The following is a 17,400-nucleotide window of genomic DNA, read 5'->3' as shown; positions in this document are numbered from 1 at the left end:
CAGTAAGGTGTCTGGTGGCAGTAAGGTGTCTGGTGGCAGTAAGGTGTCTGGTAGCAGTAAGGTGTCTGGTGGCAGTAAGGTGTCTGGTGGCAGTAAGGTGTCTGGCGGCAGTAAGGTGTCTGGCGGCAGTAAGGTGTCTGGCGGCAGTAAGGTGTCTGGCGGCAGTAAGGTGTCTGGTTGCAGTAAGGTGTCTGGTTGCAGTAAGGTGTCTGGTTGCAGTAAGGTGTCTGGTGTCTGGTAGCAGTAAGGTGTCTGGTTGCAGTAAGGTGTCTGGTTGCAGTAAGGTGTCTGGTTGCAGTAAGGTGTCTGGTTGCAGTAAGGTGTCTGGTTGCAGTAAGGTGTCTGGTTGCAGTAAGGTGTCTGGTTGCAGTAAGGTGTCTGGCTGCAGTAAAGTGTCTGGCTGCAGTAAAGTGTCTGGCGGCAGTAAGGTGTCTGGCGGCAGTAAGGTGTCTGGCGGCAGTAAAGTGTCTGGTTGCAGTAAGGTGTCTGGTTGCAGTAAGGTGTCTGGTTGCAGTAAGGTGTCTGGTTGCAGTAAGGTGTCTGGTTGCAGTAAGGTGTCTGGTGTCTGGTAGCAGTAAGGTGTCTGGTAGCAGTAAGGTGTCTGGTAGCAGTAAGGTGTCTGGTAGCAGTAAGGTGTCTGGTAGCAGTAAGGTATCTGGTGGCAGTAAGGTGTCTGGTGGCAGTAAGGTGTCTGGTGGCAGTAAGGTGTCTGGTGTCTGGTAGCAGTAAGGTGTCTGGTAGCAGTAAGGTGTCTGGTGGCAGTAAGGTGTCTGGTGGCAGTAAGGTGTCTGGTGGCAGTAAGGTGTCTGGTAGCAGTAAGGTGTCTGTGGCAGTAAGGTGTCTGTGGCAGTAAGGTGTCTGGTGGCAGTAAGGTGTCTGATTTAGTCAGGCTTCATAGGTGCTTCTCTATGTCCGATACAGATTTCTCACATACAAAAGAACTTCATGTGACTCTTGTGATATGATGACCAGAAGCAAGACATGCCCCTTTACCCTGAGAGAGGATGATCCCAGTTTTTAGAATCTCCCATTCTTGTATAAGTTGTACAGGTATACATCACCCCTAACCTAAGCCGTCCTGCAGGTGTGTCATTATAAAATAGAATCACATCACACCCTTTATCAAACCAACCTAATCTCTCCATGAAAAGGAAAATACACCATGTGCTAGAGCCCAACCTAATGTTATCTTTCCAATCATTACACTCCAGATAAGCACCCAACAATAACTAATAACTCATTACTATCCCATCTGTAATTTGTCTCACCATGATCTTGCCTAAATCTATCCTTCTTTATGGACCTATTGTAGCCCCACAGTCTGCAGTGGGTGACACTTTACACTACTCACTTCCATGTCACTGGAGGATGACCTTTCCGTGGGATAGTGGCCATCACTGCTTGTGGGTCAATAAGCTTGGTCTTCTCTTCCAGCAGACTGTCCTGCATGATGTCTGAGGGAAAGAAGCATGTTGTTGGCATGTGTGTGGTTTATTGCATTATACTCACATGGTGTGTTGTGTATTGTATCATACTCACATGGTGTGTTGTGTATTGTATCACACCCACATGGTGTCTTAGACATTGTATCACACTCACATGGTGTGTTGTGTATTGTGTCACGCTCACATGGTGTGTTGTGCATTGTATCACACTCACATGGTGTGTTGTGTATTGTGTCACGCTCACATGGTGTGTTGTGTATTGTGTCACGCTCACATGGTGTGTTGTGTATTGTATCACACTAACATGGTGTGTTGTGTATTGTGTCACGCTCACATGGTGTGTTGTGTATTGTATCACACCCACATGGTGTGTTGTGTATTGTGTCACGCTCACATGGTGTGTTGTGTATTGTATCACACTCACATGGTGTGTTGTGTATTGTGTCACACTCGTGTATTGTGTCACACTCACATGGTGTGTTGTGTATTGTGTCACACTCACATGGTGTGTTGTGTATTGTGTCACACTCACAAAGTGTGTTGTGTATTGTGTCACACTCACAAAGTGTGTTGTGTATTGTGTCACACTCACAAAGTGTGTTGTGTATTGTGTTAAACTTACATGGTGTGTTGAGGAAGCAGTGCGCTGCCAATAATTTCAGCGAGTGGACCTCGAACAAGACTCTGTGGAACAGCAGGTTATGAGCAGAAGGACGGAGCACAGGAGAGACGGAGAGACACTGTAAGACAAAATCCTGAGAGACAGCAAGAGACAAGTTAGAGAGACATCAAAATATTAGTGAAAAAGAGATTGAGTTCAGGACAAATAATTGAAAACCAAGAAATGGACACATATTTATTTGCACAGCATGCACATATCTAGTAGCTAAATGGGTCTGGAATTAAATAGCAGGAACTTGGATTAAGCCAACACTGGTATTTATGTGTATCTGCAAAAACCTAAACCACAAATTTAGTACCACAGTATAAAGCAATAAAGATATCTCTCACCTTCTGCATACTGCCCTAGCTCACTGTGTAACCATACCCTTCTCTAATCAGGTGCACAAGTATCTAATGATTAAAATCTATCTAGTGTCTATCTGTTTGTACCTGTCTGTCCTTAAAGGGACATTAAACACTAAATACATGCTAGATAGAATGATGCATTCAAAGAAAAGATTAGTTCATGAGTAACATGTAGATGTATTTTTTTGTTTCATTAGTTGTTTAAAAAGTGACAAAATAAGTGTAAAGTTTTAGGCCTAGATTTAGAGTTCGGCGGTAGCCGTCAAAACCAGCGTTAGAGGCTCCTAACGCTGGTTTTGGGCGCCCGCTGGTATTTGGAGTCAGTGATTAAAGGGTCTAACGCTCACTTTTCAGCCGCGACTTTTCCATACCGCAGATCCCCCTACGCCATTTGCGTAGCCTATCTTTTCAATGGGATCTTTCTAACGCTGGTATTTAGAGTCGTTTCTGCAGTGAGCGTTAGAGCTCTAACGACAAGATTCCAGCCGCCTGAAAATAGCAGGAGTTAAGAGCTTTCTGGCTAACGCCGGTTTATAAAGCTCTTAACTACTGTACCCTAAAGTACACTAACACCCATAAACTACCTATGTACCCCTAAACCGAGCTCCCCCCACATCGCCGCCACTCGATTAAAATTTTTAACCCCTAATCTGCCGACCGCCACCTACGTTATACTTATGTACCCCTAATCTGCTGCCCCTAACACCGCCGACCCCTATATTATATCTATTAACCCCTAACTTGCCCCCCACAACGTCGCCGCAAGCTACTTAAAATAATTAACCCCTAATCTTCCGACCGCAAATCGCCGCCACCTACGTTATCCCTATGTACCCCTAATCTGCTACCCCTAACATCGCCGACCCCTATGTTATATTTATTAACCCCTAATCTGCCCCCCTCAACGTCGCCGACACCTACCTACACTTATTAACCCCTAATCTGCCGAGCGGACCTGAGCGCTACTATAATAAAGTTATTAACCCCTAATCCGCCTCACTAACCCTATCATAAATAGTATTAACCCCTAATCTGCCCTCCCTAACATCGCCGACACCTACCTTCAATTATTAACCCCTAATCTGCCGACCGGAGCTCACCGCTATTCTAATAAATGTATTAACCCCTAAAGCTAAGTCTAACCCTAACACTAACACCCCCCTAAGTTAAATATAATTTTTATCTAACGAAATAAATTAACTCTTATTAAATAAATAATTCCTATTTAAAGCTAAATACTTACCTGTAAAATACATCCTAATATAGCTACAATATAAATTATAATTATATTATAGCTATTTTAGGATTAATATTTATTTTACAGGCAACTTTGTAATTATTTTAACCAGGTACAATAGCTATTAAATAGTTAAGAACTATTTAATAGTTACCTAGTTAAAATAATAACAAATTTACCTGTAAAATAAATCCTAACCTAAGATATAATTAAACCTAACACTACCCTATCAATAAAATAATTAAATAAACTACCTACAATTAACCTAACACTACACTATCAATAAATTAATTAAACACAATTGCTACAAATAAATACAATTAAATAAACTATCTAAAGTACAAAAAATAAAAAAGAACTAAGTTACAGAAAATAATAAAATATTTACAAACATAAGAAAAATATTACAACAATTTTAAACTAATTACACCTACTCTAAGCCCCCTAATAAAATAACAAAGCCCCCCAAAATAAAAAATTCCCTACCCTATTCTAAAATACAAATATTACAAGCTCTTTTACCTTACCAGCCCTGAACAGGGCCCTTTGCGGGGCATGCCCCAAGAATTTCAGCTCTTTTGCCTGTAAAAAAAAACATACAATACCCCCCCCCCAACATTACAACCCACCACCCACATACCCCTAATCTAACCCAAACCCCCCTTAAATAAACCTAACACTACCCCCCTGATGATCTTCCTACCTTGTCTTCACCATGCCAGGTTCACCGATCCGTCCTGGCTCCAAGATCTTCATCCAACCCAAGCGGGGGCTAGACATCCACTGAAGAAGTCCAGAAGAGGGTCCAAAGTCTTCCTCCTATCCGGCAAGAAGAGGACATCCGGACCGGCAAACATCTTCTCCAAGCGGCATCTTCTATCTTCTTCCATCCGATGACGACCGGCTCCATCTTGAAGACCTCCAGCGCGGATCCATCCTCTTCTTCCGACGACTAGACGACGAATGACGGTTCCTTTAAGGGACGTCATCCAAGATGGCGTCCCTCGAATTCCGATTGGCTGATAGGATTCTATCAGCCAATCGGAATTAAGGTAGGAATTTTCTGATTGGCTGATGGAATCAGCCAATCAGAATATAGTTCAATCCGATTGGCTGATCCAATCAGCCAATCAGATTGAGCTCGCATTCTATTGGCTGATCGGAACAGCCAATAGAATGCGAGCTCAATCTGATTGGCTGATTGGATCAGCCAATCGGATTGAACTATATTCTGATTGGCTGATTCCATCAGCCAATCAGAAAATTCCTACCTTAATTCCGATTGGCTGATAGAATCCTATCAGCCAATCGGAATTCGAGGGACGCCATCTTGGATGACGTCCCTTAAAGGAACCGTCATTCGTCGTCTAGTCGTCGGAAGAAGAGGATGGATCCGCGCTGGAGGTCTTCAAGATGGAGCCGGTCGTCATCGGATGGAAGAAGATAGAAGATGCCGCTTGGAGAAGATGTTTGCCGGTCCGGATGTCCTCTTCTTGCCGGATAGGAGGAAGACTTTGGACCCTCTTCTGGACTTCTTCAGTGGATGTCTAGCCCCCGCTTGGGTTGGATGAAGATCTTGGAGCCAGGACGGATCGGTGAACCTGGCATGGTGAAGACAAGGTAGGAAGATCATCAGGGGGGTAGTGTTAGGTTTATTTAAGGGGGGTTTGGGTTAGATTAGGGGTATGTGGGTGGTGGGTTGTAATGTTGGGGGGGGGGTATTGTATGTTTTTTTTTACAGGCAAAAGAGCTGAAATTCTTGGGGCATGCCCCGCAAAGGGCCCTGTTCAGGGCTGGTAAGGTAAAAGAGCTTGTAATATTTGTATTTTAGAATAGGGTAGGGAATTTTTTATTTTGGGGGGCTTTGTTATTTTATTAGGGGGCTTAGAGTAGGTGTAATTAGTTTAAAATTGTTGTAATATTTTTCTTATGTTTGTAAATATTTTATTATTTTCTGTAACTTAGTTCTTTTTTATTTTTTGTACTTTAGATAGTTTATTTAATTGTATTTATTTGTAGCAATTGTGTTTAATTAATTTATTGATAGTGTAGTGTTAGGTTAATTGTAGGTAATTGTAGGTAGTTTATTTAATTATTTTATTGATAGGGTAGTGTTAGGTTTAATTATATCTTAGGTTAGGATTTATTTTACAGGTAAATTTGTTATTATTTTAACTAGGTAACTATTAAATAGTTCTTAACTATTTAATAGCTATTGTACCTGGTTAAAATAATTACAAAGTTGCCTGTAAAATAAATATTAATCCTAAAATAGCTATAATATAAATGTAATTTATATTGTAGCTATATTAGGATTTATTTTACAGGTAAGTATTTAGCTTTAAATAGGAATCATTTATTTAATAAGAGTTAATTTATTTCGTTAGATAAAAATTATATTTAACTTAGGGGGGTGTTAGTGTTAGGGTTAGACTTAGCTTTAGGGGTTAATACATTTATTAGAATAGCGGTGAGCTCCGGTCGGCAGATTAGGGGTTAATAATTGAAGGTAGGTGTCGGCGATGTTAGGGAGGGCAGATTAGGGGTTAATACTATTTATGATAGGGTTAGTGAGGCGGATTAGGGGTTAATAACTTTATTATAGTAGCGCTCAGGTCCGCTCGGCAGATTAGGGGTTAATAAGTGTAGGCAGGTGTCGGCGACGTTGTGGGGGGCAGATTAGGGGTTAATAAATATAACATAGGGGTCGGCGATGTTAGGGCAGCAGATTAGGGGTACATAGGGATAACGTAGGTGGCGGCGGTTTACGGAGCGGCAGATTAGGGGTTAAAAGTGTAATGCAGGGGTCAGCGATAGCGGGGGCGGCAGATTAGGGGTTAATAAGTGTAAGGTTAGGGGTGTTTAGACTCGGGGTACATGTTAGAGTGTTAGGTGCAGACGTAGGAAGTGTTTCCCCATAGGAAACAATGGGGCTGCGTTAAGAGCTGAACGCTGCTTTTTTGCAGGTGTTAGGTTTTTTTTCAGCTCAAACTGCCCCATTGTTTCCTATGGGAGAATCGTGCACGAGCACGTTTTTGATGCCGGCCGCGTCCGTAAGCAACTCTGGTATCGAGAGTTGCATTTGCGGTAAATATGCTCTACGCTCCTTTTTTGGAGCCTAACGCAGCATTTGTTTGAACTCTCGATACCAGAGTTAAATTTATGGTGCGGCCAGAAAAAAACCCGCGGAGCGTTAACAGCCCTTTTACCGCCGAACTCCAAATCTAGGCCTTAGTGTCTATAAAACACTGGGAGCCGCCATGTTGTAACTTGTGTTACCTTCTCTGCTGTGGCCAATTAGGGTCAGTTATAAATAGGTCACTAGAGTGTGCAGCCAATGGTTGTGCTGGATTTAACAGTGTTCTGCACTTCCATTTCTATCAGGAACTGAAAAGCTCACAATTTCAGAATGGAATTACAGGCAAATAGGACAAAATAAATAATGAAAGCATATTGCAGAGTTGTTTTATTATATACAATTTATCATTTTATATTACCATCTCAAAGTGTTTAATGTCCCTTTAAAGTAATGTCTATACTCTAGTCTTATAGTGCTGACATAAGTAACTCCTATACTCTAGTCTTATAGTGCTGACATAAGTAATGTCTATACTCTAGTCTTATAGTGCTGACATAAGTAATGTCTATACTCTAGTCTTATAGTGCTGACATAAGTAATGTCTATACTCTAGTCTTATAGTGCTGACATAAGTAATGTCTATACTCTAGTCTTATAGTGCTGACATAAGTAATGTCTATACTCTAGTCTTATAGTGCTGACATAAGTAACTCCTATACTCTAGTCTTATAGTGCTGACATAAGTAATGTCTATACTCTAGTCTTATAGTGCTGACATAAGTAATGTCTATACTCTAGTCTTATAGTGCTGACATAAGTAACTCCTATACTCTAGTCGTATAGTGCTGACATAAGTAACTCCTATACTCTAGTCTTATAGTGCTGACATAAGTAATGCCTATACTCTAGTCTTATAGTGCTGACATAAGTAATGTCTATACTCTAGTCTTATAGTGCTGACATAAGTAACACCTATACTCTAGTCTTATAGTGCTGACATAAGTAACTCCTATACTCTAGTCTTATAGTGCTGACATAAGTAATGCCTATACTCTAGTCTTATAGTGCTGACATAAGTAATGCCTATACTCTAGTCTTATAGTGCTGACATAAGTAATGTCTATACTCTAGTCTTATAGTGCTGACATAAGTAATGCCTATACTCTAGTCTTATAGTGCTGACATAAGTAATGCCTATACTCTAGTCTTATAGTGCTGACATAAGTAATGCCTATACTCTAGTCTTATAGTGCTGACATAAGTAATGTCTATACTCTAGTCTTATAGTGCTGACATAAGTAATGTCTATACTCTAGTCTTATAGTGCTGACATAAGTAATGCCTATACTCTAGTCTTATAGTGCTGACATAAGTAATGTCTATACTCTAGTCTTATAGTGCTGACATAAGTAACTCCTATACTCTAGTCTGATAGTGCTGACATAAGTAACTCCTATACTCTAGTCTTATAGTGCTGACATAAGTAATGTCTATACTCTAGTCTTATAGTGCTGACATAAGTAATGTCTATACTCTAGTCTTATAGTGCTGACATAAGTAACTCCTATACTCTAGTCTTATAGTGCTGACATAAGTAACTCCTATACTCTAGTCTTATAGTGCTGACATAAGAAATGTCTATACTCTAGTCTTATACTGCTGACATAAGTAATGTCTATACTCTAGTCTTATAGCACTGACATAAGTAATGTCTATACTCTAGTCTTATAGTGCTGACATAAGTAACTCCTATACTCTAGTCTTATAGTGCTGACATAAGTAATGTCTTTACTCTAGTCTTATAGTGCTGACATAAGTAACTCCTATACTCTAGTCTTATAGTGCTGACATAAGTAATGTCTATACTCTAGTCTTATAGTGCTGACATAAGTAATGTCTATACTCTAGTCTTATAGTGCTGACATAAGTAATGTCTATACTCTAGTCTTATAGTGCTGACATAAGTAATGTCTATACTCTAGTCTTATAGTGCTGACATAAGTAATGCCTATACTCTAGTCTTATAGTGCTGACATAAGTAATGCCTATACTCTAGTCTTATAGTGCTGACATAAGTAACTCCTATACTCTAGTCTTATAGTGCTGACATAAGTAATGTCTATACTCTAGTCTTATAGTGCTGACATAAGTAATGTCTATACTCTAGTCTTATAGTGCTGACATAAGTAATGCCTATACTCTAGTCTTATAGTGCTGACATAAGTAATGCCTATACTCTAGTCTTATAGTGCTGACATAAGTAATGCCTATACTCTAGTCTTATAGTGCTGACATAAGTAATGCCTATACTCTAGTCTTATAGTGCTGACATAAGTAACTCCTATACTCTAGTCTTATAGTGCTGACATAAGTAACTCCTATACTCTAGTCTTATAGTGCTGACATAAGTAATGCATGTACTCTAGTCTTATAGTGCTGACATAAGTAACTCCTATACTCTAGTCTTATAGTGCTGACATAAGTAATGTCTATACTCTAGTCTTATAGCACTGACATAAGTAATGTCTATACTCTAGTCTTATAGTGCTGACATAAGTAACTCCTATACTCTAGTCTTATAGTGCTGACATAAGTAATGTCTATACTCTAGTCTTATAGTGCTGACATAAGTAACTCCTATACTCTAGTCTTATAGTGCTGACATAAGTAATGTCTATACTCTAGTCTTATAGTGCTGACATAAGTAATGCCTATACTCTAGTCTTATAGTGCTGACATAAGTAACTCGTATACTCTAGTCTTATAGTGCTGACATAAGTAATGTCTATACTCTAGTCTTATAGTGCTGACATAAGTAATGTCTATACTCTAGTCTTATAGTGCTGACATAAGTAATGCCTATACTCTAGTCTTATAGTGCTGACATAAGTAATGTCTATACTCTAGTCTTATAGTGCTGACATAAGTAATGCCTATACTCTAGTCTTATAGTGCTGAGCTGACATAAGTAATGTCTATACTCTAGTCTTATAGTGCTGACATAAGTAACTCCTATACTCTAGTCTTATAGTGCTGACATAAGTAATGTCTATACTCTAGTCTTATAGTGCTGACATAAGTAATGTCTATACTCTAGTCTTATAGTGCTGACATAAGTAACTCCTATACTCTAGTCTTATAGTGCTGACATAAGTAATGCCTATACTCTAGTCTTATAGTGCTGACATAAGTAATGCCTATACTCTAGTCTTATAGTGCTGACATAAGTAACTCCTATACTCTAGTCTTATAGTGCTGACATAAGTAACGCCTATACTCTAGTCTTATAGTGCTGACATAAGTAATGTCTATACTCTAGTCTTATAGTGCTGACATAAGTAATGCCTATACTCTAGTCTTATAGTGCTGACATAAGTAATGTCCTATACTCTAGTCTTATAGTGCTGACATAAGTAATGTCTATACTCTAGTCTTATAGTGCTGACATAAGTAACTCCTATACTCTAGTCTTATAGTGCTGACATAAGTAATGTCTATACTCTAGTCTTATAGTGCTGACATAAGTAATGTCTATACTCTAGTCTTATAGTGCTGACATAAGTAACTCCTATACTCTAGTCTTATAGTGCTGACATAAGTAATGTCTATACTCTAGTCTTATAGTGCTGACATAAGTAACTCCTATACTCTAGTCTTATAGTGCTGACATAAGTAATGTCCTATACTCTAGTCTTATAGTGCTGACATAAGTAATGCCTATACTCTAGTCTTATAGTGCTGACATAAGTAATGCCTATACTCTAGTCTTATAGTGCTGACATAAGTAACTCCTATACTCTAGTCTTATAGTGCTGACATAAGTAATGTCTATACTCTAGTCTTATAGTGCTGACATAAGTAATGTCTATACTCTAGTCTTATAGTGCTGACATAAGTAATGTCTATACTCTAGTCTTATAGTGCTGACATAAGTAATGTCTATACTCTAGTCTTATAGTGCTGACATAAGTAACTCCTATACTCTAGTCTTATAGTGCTGACATAAGTAATGCCTATACTCTAGTCTTATAGTGCTGACATAAGTAACTCCTATACTCTAGTCTTATAGTGCTGACATAAGTAATGTCTATACTCTAGTCTTATAGTGCTGACATAAGTAATGTCTATACTCTAGTCTTATAGTGCTGACATAAGTAATGTCTATACTCTAGTCTTATAGTGCTGACATAAGTAATGTCTATACTCTAGTCTTATAGTGCTGACATAAGTAATGTCTATACTCTAGTCTTATAGTGCTGACATAAGTAATGTCTATACTCTAGTCTTATAGTGCTGACATAAGTAATGTCTATACTCTAGTCTTATAGTGCTGACATAAGTAATGTCTATACTCTAGTCTTATAGTGCTGACATAAGTAATGTCTATACTCTAGTCTTATAGTGCTGACATAAGTAATGTCTATACTCTAGTCTTATAGTGCTGACATAAGTAATGTCCTATACTCTAGTCTTATAGTGCTGACATAAGTAATGTCTATACTCTAGTCTTATAGTGCTGACATAAGTAATGTCTATACTCTAGTCTTATAGTGCTGACATAAGTAACTCCTATACTCTAGTCTTATAGTGCTGACATAAGTAATGTCTATACTCTAGTCTTATAGTGCTGACATAAGTAACTCCTATACTCTAGTCTTATAGTGCTGACATAAGTAACTCCTATACTCTAGTCTTATAGTGCTGACATAAGTAATTCCTATACTCTAGTCTTATAGTGCTGACATAAGTAATGTCTATACTCTAGTCTTATAGTGCTGACATAAGTAATGTCTATACTCTAGTCTTATAGTGCTGACATAAGTAATGCCTATACTCTAGTCTTATAGTGCTGACATAAGTAATGTCTATACTCTAGTCTTATAGTGCTGACATAAGTAATGTCTATACTCTAGTCTTATAGTGCTGACATAAGTAATGTCTATACTCTAGTCTTATAGTGCTGACATAAGTAACTCCTATACTCTAGTCTTATAGTGCTGACATAAGTAATGCCTATACTCTAGTCTTATAGTGCTGACATAAGTAATGTCTATACTCTAGTCTTATAGTGCTGACATAAGTAATGTCTTTACTCTAGTCTTATAGTGCTGACATAAGTAACTGCCTATACTCTAGTCTTATAGTGCTGACATAAGTAATGTCCTATACTCTAGTCTTATAGTGCTGACATAAGTAACTCTATACTCTAGTCTTATAGTGCTGACATAAGTAATGTCCTATACTCTAGTCTTATAGTGCTGACATAAGTAATGTCTATACTCTAGTCTTATAGTGCTGACATAAGTAATGTCTATACTCTAGTCTTATAGTGCTGACATAAGTAATGTCTATACTCTAGTCTTATAGTGCTGACATAAGTAATGTCTATACTCTAGTCTTATAGTGCTGACATAAGTAATGTCTATACTCTAGTCTTATAGTGCTGACATAAGAAATGTCTATACTCTAGTCTTATAGTGCTGACATAAGTAACTCCTATACTCTAGTCTTATAGTGCTGACATAAGTAATGTCTATACTCTAGTCTTATAGTGCTGACATAAGTAATGTCTATACTCTAGTCTTATAGTGCTGACATAAGTAATGTCTATACTCTAGTCTTATAGTGCTGACATAAGTAATGTCTATACTCTAGTCTTATAGTGCTGACATAAGTAATGTCTATACTCTAGTCTTATAGTGCTGACATAAGTAATGCCTATACTCTAGTCTTATAGTGCTGACATAAGTAACTCCTATACTCTAGTCTTATAGTGCTGACATAAGTAATGCCTATACTCTAGTCTTATAGTGCTGACATAAGTAACTCCTATACTCTAGTCTTATAGTGCTGACATAAGTAATGCCTATACTCTAGTCTTATAGTGCTGACATAAGTAATGTCTATACTCTAGTCTTATAGTGCTGACATAAGTAATGTCTATACTCTAGTCTTATAGTGCTGACATAAGTAATGTCTATACTCTAGTCTTATAGAGCTGACATAAGTAACGTCCTATACTCTAGTCTTATAGTGCTGACATAAGTAACTCCTATACTCTAGTCTTATAGTGCTGACATAAGTAATGTCTATACTCTAGTCTTATAGTGCTGACATAAGTAATGTCTATACTCTAGTCTTATAGTGCTGACATAAGTAATGTCCTATACTCTAGTCTTATAGTGCTGACATAAGTAATGTCTATACTCTAGTCTTATAGTGCTGACATAAGTAACTCCTATACTCTAGTCTTATAGTGCTGACATAAGTAACTCCTATACTCTAGTCTTATAGTGCTGACATAAGTAATGTCTATACTCTAGTCTTATAGTGCTGACATAAGTAATGTCTATACTCTAGTCTTATAGTGCTGACATAAGTAATGTCTATACTCTAGTCTTATAGTGCTGACATAAGTAATGTCTATACTCTAGTCTTATAGTGCTGACATAAGTAATGTCTATACTCTAGTCTTATAGTGCTGACATAAGTAATGTCTATACTCTAGTCTTATAGTGCTGACATAAGTAATGCCTATACTCTAGTCTTATAGTGCTGACATAAGTAACTCCTATACTCTAGTCTTATAGCACTGACATAAGTAATGTCTATACTCTAGTCTTATAGTGCTGACATAAGTAACTCCTATACTCTAGTCTTATAGTGCTGACATAAGTAATGTCTATACTCTAGTCTTATAGCACTGACATAAGTAATGTCTATACTCTAGTCTTATAGTGCTGACATAAGTAATGCCTATACTCTAGTCTTATAGTGCTGACATAAGTAACTCCTATACTCTAGTCTTATAGTGCTGACATAAGTAATGTCTATACTCTAGTCTTATAGTGCTGACATAAGTAATGTCTATACTCTAGTCTTATAGTGCTGACATAAGTAACTCCTATACTCTAGTCTTATAGTGCTGACATAAGTAATGTCTTTACTCTAGTCTTATAGTGCTGACATAAGTAATGTCTATACTCTAGTCTTATAGTGCTGACATAAGTAATGTCTATACTCTAGTCTTATAGTGCTGACATAAGTAATGTCTATACTCTAGTCTTATAGTGCTGACATAAGTAACTCCTATACTCTAGTCTTATAGTGCTGACATAAGTAACTCCTATACTCTAGTCTTATAGTGCTGACATAAGTAATGTCCTATACTCTAGTCTTATAGTGCTGACATAAGTAATGTCCTATACTCTAGTCTTATAGCGCTGACATAAGTAATGTCTATACTCTAGTCTTATAGTGCTGACATAAGTAACGCCTATACTCTAGTCTTATAGTGCTGACATAAGTAATGTCTATACTCTAGTCTTATAGTGCTGACATAAGTAATGTCTATACTCTAGTCTTATAGCGCTGACATAAGTAATGTCTATACTCTAGTCTTATAGTGCTGACATAAGTAATGTCTATACTCTAGTCTTATAGTGCTGACATAAGTAATGTCTATACTCTAGTCTTATAGTGCTGACATAAGTAATGTCTATACTCTAGTCTTATAGTGCTGACATAAGTAATGGCCTATACTCTAGTCTTATAGTGCTGACATAAGTAATGCCTATACTCTAGTCTTATAGTGCTGACATAAGTAACTCCTATACTCTAGTCTTATAGTGCTGACATAAGTAACTCCTATACTCTAGTCTTATAGCACTGACATAAGTAATGTCTATACTCTAGTCTTATGGTGCTGACATAAGTAACTCCTATACTCTAGTCTGATAGCGCTGACATAAGTAACGCCTATACTCTAGTCTTATAGTGCTGACATAAGTAACTCCTATACTCTAGTCTTATGGTGCTGACATAAGTAACTCCTATACTCTAGTCTTATAGCACTGACATAAGTAATGTCTATACTCTAGTCTTATGGTGCTGACATAAGTAACTCCTATACTCTAGTCTGATAGCGCTGACATAAGTAATGCCTATACTCTAGTCTTATAGTGCTGACATAAGTAACTCCTATACTCTAGTCTTATAGTGCTGACATAAGTAACTCCTATACTCTAGTCTTATAGCACTGACATAAGTAATGTCTATACTCTAGTCTTATGGTGCTGACATAAGTAACTCCTATACTCTAGTCTGATAGCGCTGACATAAGTAACGCCTATACTCTAGTCTTATAGTGCTGACATAAGTAATGTCTATACTCTAGTCTTATAGTGCTGACATAAGTAATCTCCTATAGTCTAGTCTGATAGCGCTGACATAAGTAACGCCTATACTCTAGTCTTATAGTGCTGACATAAGTAACTCCTATAGTCTAGTCTTATAGTGCTGACATAAGTAATGCATATACTCTAGTCTTATAGTGCTGACATAAGTAACTCCTATACTCTAGTCTTATAGTGCCGACATAAGTAACTCCTATACTCTAGTCTTATAGCGCTGACATAAGTAATGCCTATACTCTAGTCTTATAGTGCTGACATAAGTAACTCCTATACTCTAGTCTTATAGTGCTGACATAAGTAATGCATATACTCTAGTCTTATAGTGCTGACATAAGTAATGTCTATACTCTAGTCTTATAGTGCTGACATAAGTAATGTCTATACTCTAGTCTTATAGTGCTGACATAAGTAATGTCTATACTCTAGTCTTATAGTGCTGACATAAGTAATGTCTATACTCTAGTCTTATAGTGCTGACATAAGTAATGTCTATACTCTAGTCTTATAGTGCTGACATAAGTAACTCCTATACTCTAGTCTTATAGTGCTGACATAAGTAACTCCTATACTCTAGTCTGATAGCGCTGACATAAGTAACGCCTATACTCTAGTCTTATAGTGCTGACATAAGTAACTCCTATACTCTAGTCTTATAGTGCTGACATAAGTAACTCCTATACTCTAGTCTTATAGTGCTGACATAAGTAACTCCTATACTCTAGTCTTACAGTGCTGACATAAGTAATGTCTATACTCTAGTCTTATAGCACTGACATAAGTAATGTCTATACTCTAGTCTTATAGCACTGACATAAGTAATGTCTATACTCTAGTCTTATAGTGCTGACATAAGTAATGCCTATACTCTAGTCTTATAGTGCTGACATAAGTAACTCCTATACTCTAGTCTTATAGTGCTGACATAAGTAATGTCTTTACTCTAGTCTTATAGTGCTGACATAAGTAATGTCTATACTCTAGTCTTATAGCGCTGACATAAGTAACTCCTATACTCTAGTCTTATAGTGCTGACATAAGTAATGTCTATACTCTAGTCTTATAGTGCTGACATAAGTAATGTCTATACTCTAGTCTTATAGCGCTGACATAAGTAATGTCTATACTCTAGTCTTATAGTGCTGACATAAGTAACGCCTATACTCTAGTCTTATAGTGCTGACATAAGTAATGTCTATACTCTAGTCTTATAGCACTGACATAAGTAATGTCTATACTCTAGTCTTATAGCGCTGACATAAGTAATGTCTATACTCTAGTCTTATAGTGCTGACATAAGTAATGTCTATACTCTAGTCTTATAGTGCTGACATAAGTAATGTCTATACTATAGTCTTATAGTGCTGACATAAGTAATGTCTATACTCTAGTCTTATGGTGCTGACATAAGTAATGGCTATACTCTAGTCTTATAGTGCTGACATAAGTAATGCCTATACTCTAGTCTTATAGTGCTGACATAAGTAACTCCTATACTCTAGTCTTATAGTGCTGACATAAGTAACTCCTATACTCTAGTCTTATAGCACTGACATAAGTAATGTCTATACTCTAGTCTTATGGTGCTGACATAAGTAACTCCTATACTCTAGTCTGATAGCGCTGACATAAGTAACGCCTATACTCTAGTCTTATAGTGCTGACATAAGTAACTCCTATACTCTAGTCTTATGGTGCTGACATAAGTAACTCCTATACTCTAGTCTTATAGCACTGACATAAGTAATGTCTATACTCTAGTCTTATGGTGCTGACATAAGTAACTCCTATACTCTAGTCTGATAGCGCTGACATAAGTAATGCCTATACTCTAGTCTTATAGTGCTGACATAAGTAACTCCTATACTCTAGTCTTATAGTGCTGACATAAGTAACTCCTATACTCTAGTCTTATAGCACTGACATAAGTAATGTCTATACTCTAGTCTTATGGTGCTGACATAAGTAACTCCTATACTCTAGTCTGATAGCGCTGACATAAGTAACGCCTATACTCTAGTCTTATAGTGCTGACATAAGTAACGCCTATACTCTAGTCTTATAGTGCTGACATAAGTAACTCCTATAGTCTAGTCTGATAGCGCTGACATAAGTAACGCCTATACTCTAGTCTTATAGTGCTGACATAAGTAACTCCTATAGTCTAGTCTTATAGTGCTGACATAAGTAATGCATATACTCTAGTCTTATAGTGCTGACATAAGTAACTCCTATACTCTAGTCTTATAGTGCTGACATAAGTAACTCCTATACTCTAGTCTTATAGCGCTGACATAAGTAATGCCTATACTCTAGTCTTATAGTGCTGACATAAGTAACTCCTATACTCTAGTCTTATAGTGCTGACATAAGTAATGCATATACTCTAGTCTTATAGTGCTGACATAAGTAATGTCT

At 37.5% G+C, this 17,400-nt stretch overlaps 1 protein-coding gene across 1 annotated transcript in view; it reads right to left on the bottom strand.

Annotated features, from left to right (window-relative positions):
• NRBP2 (nuclear receptor binding protein 2) overlaps positions 1-17,400 on the bottom strand; it is a 179,132-nt gene that overhangs the window by 65,798 nt on the left and 95,934 nt on the right. The window contains exons 10-11 of the mRNA XM_053715482.1: positions 2,068-2,200; positions 1,352-1,454 (exon numbers count right to left, since the gene is read on the bottom strand). Coding sequence (XP_053571457.1) covers positions 1,352-1,454; positions 2,068-2,200 — 236 coding nt within the window. The remainder of the gene's footprint in view (positions 1-1,351; positions 1,455-2,067; positions 2,201-17,400) is intronic.

The sequence above is a fragment of the Bombina bombina genome, chromosome 5 (genome assembly GCF_027579735.1).
Source record: "Bombina bombina isolate aBomBom1 chromosome 5, aBomBom1.pri, whole genome shotgun sequence".
In the NCBI taxonomy this organism is placed as follows: Eukaryota; Metazoa; Chordata; class Amphibia; order Anura; family Bombinatoridae; genus Bombina; species Bombina bombina.
This window is presented reverse-complemented; position numbering and strand designations above follow the sequence as displayed.